General features: G+C 46.5%; 1 protein-coding gene across 1 annotated transcript in view; it reads right to left on the reverse strand.

Moving 5' to 3' along the window:
* The window catches only part of BICD2 (bicaudal D homolog 2 (Drosophila)), a 77703-nt gene extending 67307 nt beyond the window's left edge, over window positions 1-10396 (reverse strand). Inside the window, exon 1 of the mRNA XM_006876772.1 lies at window positions 10130-10396. Coding sequence (XP_006876834.1) covers window positions 10130-10369 — 240 coding nt within the window. The 5' untranslated portion in view covers window positions 10370-10396. The remainder of the gene's footprint in view (window positions 1-10129) is intronic.
* Window positions 10397-13302: the final 2906 nt, after the last annotated feature.

Here is a 13302-nt window from a genome sequence, read left to right on the forward strand (position 1 = left end):
AATTTGTAGGTCAGTCTGAACAAGTGCATTGTTGTTAAGTGCCTTTGAGTCGATTTTGACTCATAACGACCCCTATATAGGGTTTCCTAGGGCCTTGTTCAAACCGACCCTGTGGTCCCACAGTGTCATGACAGGTGCGCACAATTCCTATTGAGCTTTACATCAGCTCAAGAAAGGAACCCTGGCAATTAATGGGCTGCTAACCTCAAGGTCAGCGGTTTAAATTCACCAGCACTCATGTAAAGAAAGGTAAGGCTGTGGCTCCCATAGAGATTTAGTCTTGAAAACCCTAAGGAGTAGCTCTACTCTGTCCTGTAGAGTTCCTCTGAGTCGGAATAGACTCAATAGCAGTGGGGTTTGGTTTAGTACAAGGAAAGGCTGGAAGGATTCAAGGATTTAAAGCCTGCAGATGCAACAGGAAAGGGGACTGCAGTAAAGGATTTGTTATGAGTAGTGGTTGGTTCAATCATCCCAAAGCAGAGCTCTGTACCAGTTCTTCTCAGTTCAGTCATGACCAAGGAAGCATCACTGAAACAGACCCAAAATACAAAATTGGGGAGAAACAGAACAAAAACCAGAATGCAAAGCATTATAGCTCAAAGCCCAACAAGAAATTTAAATTACCTCTTAAGAAAGCAAGGGCAGTAAAGTGTTACTTAGCAACCAAATCCCTGGTCCATCAATTTGGAGGGGGGCAGGGGAAGACACAGTAGCATGCCTCTCAAGATAGAGGTCAATCACATGACTTCGAATGTGTTTGGCTTTTCACAATCCTGACTAAAAATCCAGTCTCAAAAATCAGGCTCTAAAAAGGGCTCACTGGAGTCCTGATATGGTGCTGTGGGTTAATGTGCTGGGCTGCAAAGTCAGTTTGAACCACAAGGTCGGTAGTTCAAGCTCGCCAGCTGCTCTTTGGAACACTATACAGTGTCACTATGGGTCGGAACCTACTCAAGGGCACTTAACAACAACAACAACAACAAAAAGGCCTCTTCCAAGTTTCCCATTTCAGGGCTTGACCTGTAATTTTCCCCATTCCAGTTACCATGACAAATAAACAAAACTGTAAAAATGTAGGTTTGTTCCTGTTTCACTTCCTCAGCCATGACAGAACCTGTTTGAAGCCCGGTGGAAGTGAAGATAAATTTACATAACATTAAAAGGCAAGTACAAATTGTACATAAAATTGGACTTTACTAACCCAGGGGCTACTTGTAGTCTGTTTTACAATCAAGAACTGAGTCCTCCTACTTTGTTTTTCTCTTTAAACACTGCTTTAGCTATTCATAGCCTCTTGTCATTCTACATAAGGTTGAAGGTTGGTTTCTTTATGTATGCAAAGAAGGCTGATGAAATTCTGATACCTATTACTTTGAATCTATAGATCACTTCAAGTAGTACTGACAATCTTAAGTCTTCCAACCCATGAATATGACAAAACATCTTTCCATTATTTCATAGTTTTCTTTAATGTCTTTCCCCAGTATTATATTGCCTAAATCCTTCACATCTCTGATTTGATTTATTATGTTTTCTTACATTCTATTATAAACAGACTTGCCTTTCTAATTTCCTTTTCAGGTTTTTCACTGCTACTGTATAGAAACCCAACTGATTTTTGTTTATTGACAATGTACCCTGAAACTTTGCTAAATTTCTCTATTAGCTCTAGAAGTTTTCTTGTGTATTCTTTGGGATTTTCTATATACAGGATTATGTCATCTGCAAATGAAGGTAGATTTACTTCTATTCATTCTGGATATTGTATTTCTTTTTCTTGTTTTACTGCTTTAACTGGATCTAATACAATAGTTAAGAGAAGAGGTGAGAGAAGGCACCCTTTTCTTCTGATTTCAAGGGCGAAAACCCTCAGTCTTTCTCCATTAAGTACAATGTTGCTGTTGAGACCATCATTTGATTCTTTTCCTTTGTTCTAGTGATATGGTGTATTTCAGTGATTAATTTCCAAGGTTGAAGCATTCCTACAGTCCTGGAATAAATCTACTTTGATCATGGTGTTATGATTCTTTTAATATGCTGTTGGGTTTGGTTCCGTAGATTTTCTTGAGAACTTTTGCAAGTGTATGAGAATAAGTCAAAAAAGTATTGCTAAAATGGTTTTAATTCATACATGCACAGATTTATTCCACACAAAACATGTTTAAACAAGTCTCTGCAATCAGTGGAGAGATGCAGACAAGTTCTCTCAGTAATATGTCTCTTAAGGTGCTTTAAAAAAAAAAAAAAAGTTCCAATCAAAACAGCAGCTTCTGATGGATCAGTTATATTCATGGTAAAGTGATCAGCTCAGAGATCATAACAACGGCTTTTTGGGATTTCACACAGGTAGTCTTGGTAGATTTTCTTAAGGACACAAGGTGATCATAGGTAGTTATTATAATAAAGTTTTCAGAAAATGGAAACTTCACTGATGAGAAAAAGGTGCGGAAACGGCCGAGGATTTTTTTTCCTATCACAACAATGAACCTGCTCATTCTTCAAGGGTAGCAACAGCTATACTATACTATAAGAATTTCATTGGAAAACCTTCCCGCATCCACCCTACGGCCCTGACCTTGCCCCATCACACTTCATTTTTGTTGCCCCAAACTCAAAGAACCTTTTAAAGGAACACGATTTGAGTCCTCTTTGAGGATGCCGAAACTGCCATTTTGACATGGTGTAAATGGAAGAATGCAGAATTCTTTGGTAAATAAAGACCATTGTTGTTGTTGTTAAGTGTAGTCTATCTAGGTGGTTCTGACTCATAGTGACACTATATAGGGTTTCCAAGGCTTTAAATCTTTGTGGGAGCAGAATATTATCCTTTAATTTTTTCATTGTCGCTATGGGTCGGAACCACCTAGACTACACTTAACAACAACAACATTCAATTTGTATGCTAAGCTAATAATCCAAGAAGCTGGATTACGTGAAGAAAAACATGGCATCAGGATTGGAGGAAGACTCATTAAAAACTAGTGATATGCAAATGACACAGCCTTGGTTTCTGGAAGCAAAGAGGACTGAAAATACTTATTGATGAAGATCAAAGACAGTCTCTGGAGATGGACATTATGCTTGGTAAAGTGGAGGGTAAGCAAAAAAGAGGAAGACTCCAATGAGATGGACTGGCACAGTGGCAGCATCAATGGACTCACACAAAACAACAATCGTGACGATGGCACAGTGTTTTGTTTTGTTGTGCACAGGGTCGCTATGAATCAGAACCAACTCAATGGCACCTAACAAGAGCAACAACATAAAACACTATTCAGGAGACAAATTGGGGCCTTCTGAACACAAAGCAGAAAATATGACAGAATTACTTATTTTTAGGTATGAAAATTCAATTGTGGTTTTATAAAAAATGTTCTACTAATGTCTTTATTTCTCAGCTATATAGGCAGTGAAATCAAGGTGGTCATAAACTGACAAATGCTGAAGGTGAAATACTGAAGATGTGGGCTCACCAGAGTAGTGTCTCTTCTCTAGGTTATGCTTAAAGCCTCCAATAATACAATGTTTTTGAACAAAATAGTAGTCTTTCAGGAGGAGACAAACCCCTCCCTCTAAAAAAAAGCCTTCAAAAAAGCAAATACATAAAATATTTGTTGTTGTTGTTAACCACCCAGTTGGTTCCAACTCAGCGATCCCGTATAGGGTTTCCAAGGAATGGCTGGTGAGTTTGAACCACCGACCTTGCAGTTCAAACCAATCTATGGTCGAGTGCTTATCCTATGGCACCACACCAGGACTCCTTATCTTTATCTTCTTTAATTACACTTGTTTTTCTGCAACTCAGAGGGTCACATCCAATTCTGTATGTATATTTTTAAGAAAACTGTTATAGATGTACAAAACAATTTCTATCTTTTATGCATTTTATAGCTCACATACCAACACAGGAAGAAAGGTTATACATCAAGTTGTAATCAGGTTTTTGGCTTGATTATGTGGTGTAATTTCTGGTGTTTCTAAAATTAATGTATAATTTATTAGTATACATTAAGTTCTTAAAAAAAAAATACATAACCGCCCATCACCTGCCTGAGCCCAAATGGTCCCATCCCTCTCTGTCTATATCCCCTCTATACCCACTTGGCTTGCCCTTATTACAGCTGCAGATCATGGTCAGCCTCCCATGGCGGGGGATAAGGGGCAGGCAGAGAAGAGCCTGGCTTGGGACAGCAGGGTTTGACCCTGAGGACAGCCATCTGGGTAGCCACATGGAACCCTCTCCTGCTCTCAGTGTGCAGTATAGGAACTCCCCACTGAATTTCCAACAATAATGGGCCCAGGGGCTGCACTTCAGCCACCAAGAGTCAGCAGCATCAGTGCCGGACACAGCTCGCAGCAGGAGAGCAACCGTTGCAAAATTAGCTGGCCCTGGCGGCTCATGCCCACCAGCCTCTTTCCCTCAAATACCCTGTGCACACTCTGAGGAAAACAAAACCTGTCTTTACAACAATGTATGTCACAGCTCTGCATTTAGCTCTAGTTTGTCTGTTGCCTTAAACTGATGAGGAGGAAGCTGAACTCTTCCGTCCAAGAAGGGTCTGGGATCATGCAGGTACAGCCAAGGTTTGGGCCATGGACAGAAAGACTTATAGAACCAAACCTTTCTTATCGTGAGGCCCAAGAGGAACAACTGACCTCTGTGGGCTCCCAGTATGCCAGATCTGGTGGTAACAAAGTCATTACTATTATAAGCCTCTTCTTACAGAGAAGGAATCTGAAGCAGAGAGACAGGATTGAGACTTCCTTCTGTCCCAAGTGTAGAGTCTAGAAACCAGGAACCAGAACGAACTTCCTGGCCTCCCACTCCATTGCCTTCTATGTGCGCCCTCTGCTGCCCCTAGCCCTGCCCAGGGATCAGCAGTTTCCTCACTGTAACAGGCCCCAACATGGCAGGGCGGGCGTCTAGCACTGAGCCTGAGCTTCTAAGTGCTAATCCTTAAAGCATGCCTGGCATTCCCCAGAGATGAGCCAGCTAGGTCCTGGCTGAGCCAGTCCTGAGTACAGGGAAGGTGGCCAAAGCCACTCCTTCACATGTTGACAGGGCTAGCCTGGCACTCTCTGGATGCATCTGGCTGTCAAATAGATCCCACAGCCTCGTCCAGCAGTCCTTTGAGGTGTGCAGGTGCCTCCCCCAGCCCTACAGGATAAAACAGCACTAGGGTCCTCTCAGGTACTTTTTAAACAGGAGAACTCTTTAAGAGTCCTTCATGATCCCTACCTACCCTGACCCATACACATTTTGTAGGTGGGAAAAGGGGAGCTCAGAAGGGGATGAGAACCACCCAGCAGTTTAATGAGAAGAGTGGGAGCAGGTGCCTTTCCCTGATCATAGGGTCCCTGGAGAGAGGAACCACCTTCAGACCCCTTCATGTCTGCAGCAGATTAGTGGTCCACCCCTTGGGTGTACAGAACCTTCCCAGACCCCCAACAGTTCTCAGTTCAAGAAACAGGATTTTGTTATATTGGGTACAAGGATTCAAGAACAGGAGAAATCCTCTAGATATTTAAAACAAAATCAGGGCTTTTCATGCCCAGAAGCAAACAATCACAGTGACAGGCCTCATCTGTCAACTTTTTGAGACACTGAATAGTGACTGGGTTCAGCCCCGTCAGCCTGTCACCTTTCCCTCCGTACAACAGCTGCCTATCCTTTAAGAAGTAGGCATTGTTATGACTGATTGGAATACCTAAAATGGGGCTACAGCGTACCCAGAGAATGAGGCTTCTTGAGGAGCCTTTGCAATATATAAAACTATAGGTAGAAACCAGAACCACATCCAGATCTCCAGAGATGAGATATCTCCACTTGAAAGGGCAAGCAGACCAAACTGGAGCGGCTCGAAGAATAAAAGATACCTCTTGAAAGAAAGACCTGCAGGAAAAATGGAGGCAGATGGACTGTTACTACAACAAACAAATCGCTTCCCTAGGAAACATCAAGGCAAGTGGCCAGGTCCTCTCAACTCAAACTCGCTTCCAAGACTAAGACTCAATGGAAATGCACGCTCTGATTGGTGACCACACACATCACCAATGGGGGGAAGTGGGGTAAAAGCAGCAATGAAGCGGCAAGCTAAGCCCTACAATGTTCAGTGGACTTCTGTGGACCCAGTTGGGGATCCGGTTGGCAAGCAGTGTGAAGAGGCCTGGGGACTCTTGGGCCCAGAGTCAGTGGCGTGGCCACGGAAGACTCGAGAGGAGAGTGGAGCTACCGGCTGACGGGAAGAGAGGACATATGCAGAAGAGTGCCCATACTTGCCGATGATACCCATGTGACCTGGACCAGATAACTGGATGATCAGAGCTCAACCAGTAGAGGAAAATAGAGGGAGGAAAAAAAAAAGAGTGAGCTGATACAGTCTGATGAACTTGACCTATACCTATGGAGCAGCGACTCAAAAGAGGGAACAAATCCTCACAGCAAGAAACATTCACACACACACACACACCCAACACAGAGTGGACAGAGAAGGGCAGCTTGGACATTGGATACTCAAATGGGGAGGGAGGGACTTCAAAGGCAAGAAGTGACTGGCTTACAAGCTTTCAAGAGGGAACCTGGTGCTAGGGAGCATGGCGGAAGGCAGAACCTCCAGTAGGTACTATCCAATCTGTCTGGGCGGAGCTGATGAAAGGAGATACAGATGGGTAACTCGTGATACTGTAGTGAATAATACTTATCAGGATGGACTATGAGGGTTGGAAATGCAAAGGTAGACGTTTTGTAATAAGGAAGGGAGTGATTAATTCTCCAGGATAGGAGCGGAGGCCTCTGGAACCATCAACGGAGAAGAGCCGAGAGCGGGACCCTACCCAGAGAAACAGAGATGCCTGAGATAGAGACAGAGAAGGACGTGGAGTGATGAAAGACTGGAGACCTGGGCCCCAGAGAGGGAAACGGACTGTGGGCCAAAAATTGGGGGGAGGAGGGGGAAGTGTAGGGGGTGGGTTTCTGGGATATACCCTTTGGGTGGTTGATGATGCATGGAAGGGATTGGAACCATGGCAATGAGATGATATAAGATGGAATGAATGTAAAACTAAAGTTCTTCCATGTAAACTATCATATAATTCACAATAAAACATTAAAAAAAAAAAAAAAGTAGGCAATGTTGTTGTTGTTAAGTGCTGTCAAGTCGATTCAGACCCATAGCGACCCTGTACAGAGTTTCCGAGGCTGTAAATCTTTATGGGAGCAGAAAGCCTCATCTTTCTCCTGTGGGACAGACAGCTGATAGTTTTGAACTGCTCACCTTAAGGTTCGCAGCCTGACCTTTAACCACTACGCTACCACAGCGCCTTTAAGAAGTAGGCATGGCAGGGGTTAAAACCTCAGCTGCCTGAGTACACAGCCTTGGGTGGCTCGAAACTCCTTGTCTTCTCTGTGCCTCAGTTTTCCCAGATATAAAATGGACATAACCAAAACGTGAGTTCCAGGGCTGGTTTGAAGACTGCGGAGTGAAGGGGACATGGTGAGGCTATGATGGGAGCAGTTAGGCACTCACTAGGCATCCTCGTCCACAAAGGCCTCTAGAGACTGAGTGGCAGGCCCTGGCCCCACACAGCTGCCCCAGTCACTGCCAGGCCCCCTCACACACCAAGGATTAGGACTGGGTGCCTAGTGCCAAGACTCCTTCCCACACTAATTGTAACTACAATATCTTTCTTAGGTCACACCCTCCCCACCTCAATGTTCTCATCTACTGGAAGAGAGGATTCATCCTCTTGTCCAAGACTTGTGCTAGTCACAGGAGGCATGGCACTCCATGATCAGAGAATGTGAATGACGGGAAGGGAGGGAGGGACTGACAAGAATAAAGCAGCTGCTTCCACCAGTTTCTGGTCCCAGCCCTTTTGAGGCCATCTCTGGAAGGCAAGAAGTGCTCCGTTCTGCTGCTGAACCTGACCCATGCCTAGACACGACATGACACGACAAGCAACACAGCTAAAAATGCCAAAAGAATAAGACTCACTGCTGCCCTGCCAGCCACTCCAGCAGTAGGGAATGGGGGTACACACTGTCTGGGGGTACACACAGTCAACACCATGCTCACACAGGTGATCCTCAGAGCAACATGGTATATCCTCATCTGGCAGGGAGAGAAGCTGAACAAGGCTCAGGGAGTGTCTCTGACTAGAGTCACATCATCCGCAAACCCAGGTGTATTCACCCAGGTAGCAAAATCTCCCTCAGCAGCAGGCAGCACAGTCAGTCAGTCCCCCTATTGCGGGTTTGGAGGTCAGCGAGAGGTGAAGTCGAAAAAAACCCACTGCCTTCAAGTCAACTAGACTCATAGCAATCTTACAGGTCAGAGTAGAGCTGCCCCATAGGAAACCTTTGCTTGTAATTATTAGAGAAAGGAGCTCTGGTAATGCAGTGGTTACGAATTGGGCTGCTAACCTCAAGGTCAGCAGTTTGAAGCTACCAGCTACAAAGAAAGAGGAGGCTTTCTGCTCCTGTAAAGATTTACAACCTTGGAAACCCTGTACAAGGTGGCTGAGTCAGAACTGACTCCACAGCACTGCCACCCAATTATTAGGGAAGCACACACATCTTTCTCCCTTAGAGCCCCTGATGAATTTCAAATGCCAACCTTTTGATTGGAAGCCCAGAGCTTAGCCACTGAGCCACCAGGCTCCTGTTAAGTGGCAAGTTGCCCAGTTCTTACAAGTACTATCCAGAAGCCCCTGATGCCTCCTCCTCCCATGAGACGGTCTCCAGACTCCTCAGGAACTAATCTTTAAAGTGAAAATCAAACAGGAAATAGAGGCCTGCCCATGAGGAGCATAGCCCCACCTGTGCATCCACAGACCTGAGATCATGTCTGCAGAAGTTTCTGCATGGCACAATGAACCCGGTCCTGGGAGCAGGCGCAAGACAGGAAATGGCTAAGAGTAGCAATCCATCACAGCTGGTGGGAGAAATAATCATGGCAGTGAGGAGAGCGAGAACTGACTGGAAAGCTGTGTCTGAGAAGGGACGCTGGGGGACCCCAATCAACAGTAATGTCTACAAGCAAAACCAAGTCTCTGACTCCCTCAAGCCTTTCTCAATCTCACACACTCAGTGGAAACTGAAACCACGCTGAAAATATCTGCACCCAGGGCAGGGAAGTGATTTGCCCAAAGGTGATACAGCAGCAAAGGCCGACAAAGACTTAGGTCTTGCCTTTCCCAAGTGGTCACACGTACTGGCAGCAGAACATTGCAGAGATATTAGTGGTGTGGCACTCTGGGTTAATGCGCTAGACTGCACAGTCGGTTTGCACTGCAAGGTTGGTGGTTCAAGCTCACCAGTCGCTCCTTGGAACCTACTCGACAGCATTTAACAACAACTCTATCTGGAGTATCCACAGGCCTGCCACAAGAAGGACAGATTAGTCTGCACAAGTTCCACGTCTGCTCAACCCAAAACGCAGCCTGGGTGGGCATTCCCTGCTTTGCTGTTGTTGTTAGGTGCCATCGGGTCGGTACCCACCCATAGCGACCCTATGCACAGCAGAATGAAACACTGCCCGATCCTAGGGCAACCTCACTACTGTGGCCACGCTTGAGTCCATCGATGCTGCCACCTGGCCAATCCATCTCGTTGGGGGGTCTTCCTCTTTTTCTCTGACCTTCCACCTTTGCTTTGCTAGCGGAGGTCAATACCCACTCCCACATATCCTGTCTATGACATCCCAGGAAGCCACCGGACTTCCTTCTGGGAACGGGCCAGTTGCAGGCTGTCACTCTCCAACGGCAGGGGTAGGAGTGAGGGCAGGGGCATTACCACGGTTTGCGCCCGGAAGCTGGGAATCACAGGGTCCAGCTGCGGCCCAGTCCATGCTGCCTAACCCGTAGAGTCCGAAACTATTGGGGCTGGGGCAGTTCTTGGGGGCCCTTGGGCCCCTCTCTTCCACAAACAGCATCTTCCTCTGCTAGTGGAAGGGTGACCTTGAGCACCGGCCGCCTCCCTTTAGGCATCGGTGTCCCGTCCTTCCCAAGAGAATCATGCCTAGTTAAGCACGGGCTCCCTGACTCCTAGGTCCGTACGGGGGTATTCGATCAGGCGGGGCCTGCCCGGCGTCCAAGGGAGGGCGTGGCGGCGGCGGCCCAGCCCGCTCACCTCTTTGAGCTGCTCCATCTCGCTGCGGATGGCCTCATAGTCCACCTCGAGCTCCTCGAACTGCAGCTTGAGCTGGTGCTTCTCCTCGAGCACCGCCAGACCGTACTCGGCCGCTTGGATCTTCTCGCGTGTGGTCTCCGCCAGCTCGTGGGAAAGACGCTTCACCTCCGCGCGCAGCCATTCGGGCTGCGCCTCCATCACCAGCCGTGCGTACTCCTCCTCTTCTGAGGGTGCCGACATGGTGGCGCCCGGGCGGTGGCTCGCGCCGGCACCAGTACCAAAGGCCGGACAGGCGTAGGGCCGTAGCTCTCCCAGCACTCACCAGTCACCGCCGCCCATCCCCGACGGCCGCCCCGGGCCGCGGTCGCGCCGCCGCAGTCTTGTCTCCGCTCAAGGAATTGTGGGGACTGAAGTTTCCACCCGCGCGGTCACTACAAGGCCCATCGTGCCCCGCGTTTCCCCACCCCCAGCCATGATTGGTCCTCGCCATGATGCCACAGAGGCAGGCGCTGTTCGCCGAGTTTGTGAGGTCTGTGTATCTTGCTGCAGGGGTTTCCGCAGCTTCCAAGACCTTCACAGGTGGAACTGGGCTCGTCCGCGGGGGGCTTTGCACGTACCAAGGACGAGATGTATTGCCTACGTAAATGGCTTATCCACGCCAGTTCTCGATTCTGCTATACGTGCACTGGAGTTTCTAAGGGGATCCGGCAGAGTTCTTGTAAGGACTGAGGTGTGCCATGAAAGCGAGGTTGTATGCTGCACAGCACCTCTTTAAAGTGTTCAAGAACAAAGGTGTCCGTTTGAAGACAAAAATTAAGGTGTGCCTGACCCAAGCCATGGTATTTTCAATAGCTTCATGTGCATGTGAATGTTGGACAATGAATAAGGAAGAACTAGAAGAATTGATGCATTTGAGTTTCTGAGAATATTTGAAGTACTATGGAATGCCAAAAGAACAAACAAATCTTTGCATTGTTAGCCATAGCTTGTAATGATCCACACAGTCAAACGCCTTTGCATAGTTCAGTCTCCTGAATTTGATCCTTGTACTGTGGTTATGTAAATGTGGAAACACATGTAAACATATTTCTGGTATTCTATACTTTCAGTCATGATCCATCTGACAATTAGCAATGATAACCATCATTCAGAAGGAGCTCTGGTAGCATAGTGGTTACGAATCGGGCTGCTAATCTCAGGGTCAGCAGTTCAAAACTACCAGCTGTTCCGTGGGAGAAAGATGAAGCTTTCGGCTCCCGTAAAGATTTACAGCCTCAGAAACAGAACCGACTCCACGGCACATAACAACAACAACAAATCCATCATTCTGAGTCTTATGAAATGGACTTGAATTTATGGCACCTCCCTGGCGATTTACTGTTACAACCGTTTTTGAATTATCTTTGGCAAAATTTTACTTGCATCTGATATTAATGATATTGTTTAATAATTTCCTTATTTTGTTGTTGTGAAGTGCCTTCGAGTCGATTCCGACCCATAGCGACCCTGTATAGGGTTTCCGAGGAGCAGCTGGTGAGCTTGAACTGCCAACCTTGCAGTTTAAAAGGCTTTACAGTCTGGTGCATTAACCCACAGCGCCATACCAGGACTCCATTTCCTGAAGTACATAGGGGTTTAAAAGAAAGTCACAACTAGAGCTTGTGGTGTAGTGAATTACCAAATTTCACTTCCAGTCCTAGTGTGGAACTCCCACCAAACAAGCTTTCTGCCCTGCTGGATCTTGGTAAGAGAAGGTAGGTGGGGGTGATGTGCCATAGAGTCTGTTCCAATTCATAGCGACCCTGCATAGGGTTTCCAAGGCTGTAAATCTTTAGGGGAACAGAAAGCCTCATCTTTCTCTCACGGAACAGCTGGTAGTTTCGAATTACTGACCTTGAGGTTAACAGCACCACTCGTAACCACTATGCTACCAGAGGTCCTTTAGAGAAGGTGGCAGAAGATACTAATAGGCTGACATGACTCAGCTGTGGATGTTAACAGAGTTAATTTTAACTAAAAACATGAAACTCTAGCATGCATTTAAAATGAGCCATCTTGGAATAGAAGAAGAGCCAGAAGTGGAGTGTGTCCTTTGGACGCCAAGCTCCCTGCACAATGAACCTCCTTGACCCAGAGACAGAAAATGTGACACTGAAGGAGTGGCAGAGAAACAGCAGCAGCAGAACCAGAGTACAAGGCAGAACATTAAGCTTCCCAGCCCATGGGGCAAGTAATGCAGAATGATTTTGGGCAGAAACTTGCTTGTAGAGTGGGGTGCCTCTAGGCACTTAGATGGAAGAGCTAGGCCCAACTCATAGTGAACCTTTATATGATTTCTGAGGAGTGGCTGATGAGTTTGAAAGACTGGAAAGGTGCAATTTCTTTTTTCCCATGCTCCCCTGATAAGCAGAGGTGTGGCCAGCTCCCACCCTCATTTACCTTCAGCACTGCCTCTGCTCTCTGGGAATTTGGAGCCACGTGGTTGGAAGCCACATCAGTGTGAGACAGGGGCTGGCTGATCCTATTTGGTGCACCATTTGGGTTCCTGGATTCAGGAGGGATTGACGGAACCCACAGAGCCACCAGACCAGCATTTAACCAGTCACATTGCCCACAGCTACCCTGTGGTCCTAAGGAGCTCTGGTAGTATAGTGGTTACGAATCGGGCTGCAAACCTGAAGGTCAGCAGTTCGAAACTACCAGCTGCTCCGCGGGAGAAAGATAAGGCTTTCTACTCCCGTAAAGATTTACACCCTCGGAAACCTTGTACAGGGTTGCTATGGGTCGGAACCGACTTGACGGCACTTAACAACAACAACAAACCCTGTGGTCCTAACAGACACTGAAACTAGCTCCATCAAGGGCCTCCATGAATAGGAACTCTATATAGAGCCAGGAAATCCACTGCTGCATCCCTCCCACACCCATCTTGTGAGCTCTTTGGCTTGCAGGAACTCCCCAGAGTTTTCTCTATTCCTGGCCCAACAGCTGCGCTTTTTGTTTTGAGCTTCTTTTTCTTTTACTTACGTTGTTTCATTGGTTTTGCTTGTCTATTTCTCCTTCTCTTTCCATTCCCTTGATTTTTTAAAAAAATGTTTTATTGTGAATTATATAATAGTTTACATGGGAGAACATTAGTTTTACATTCATTCTATTGTATATCATTTCATTGC

The sequence above is a fragment of the Chrysochloris asiatica genome, unplaced genomic scaffold (genome assembly GCF_000296735.1).
Source record: "Chrysochloris asiatica unplaced genomic scaffold, ChrAsi1.0 scaffold00412, whole genome shotgun sequence".
Classification (NCBI taxonomy): Eukaryota; Metazoa; Chordata; class Mammalia; order Afrosoricida; family Chrysochloridae; genus Chrysochloris; species Chrysochloris asiatica.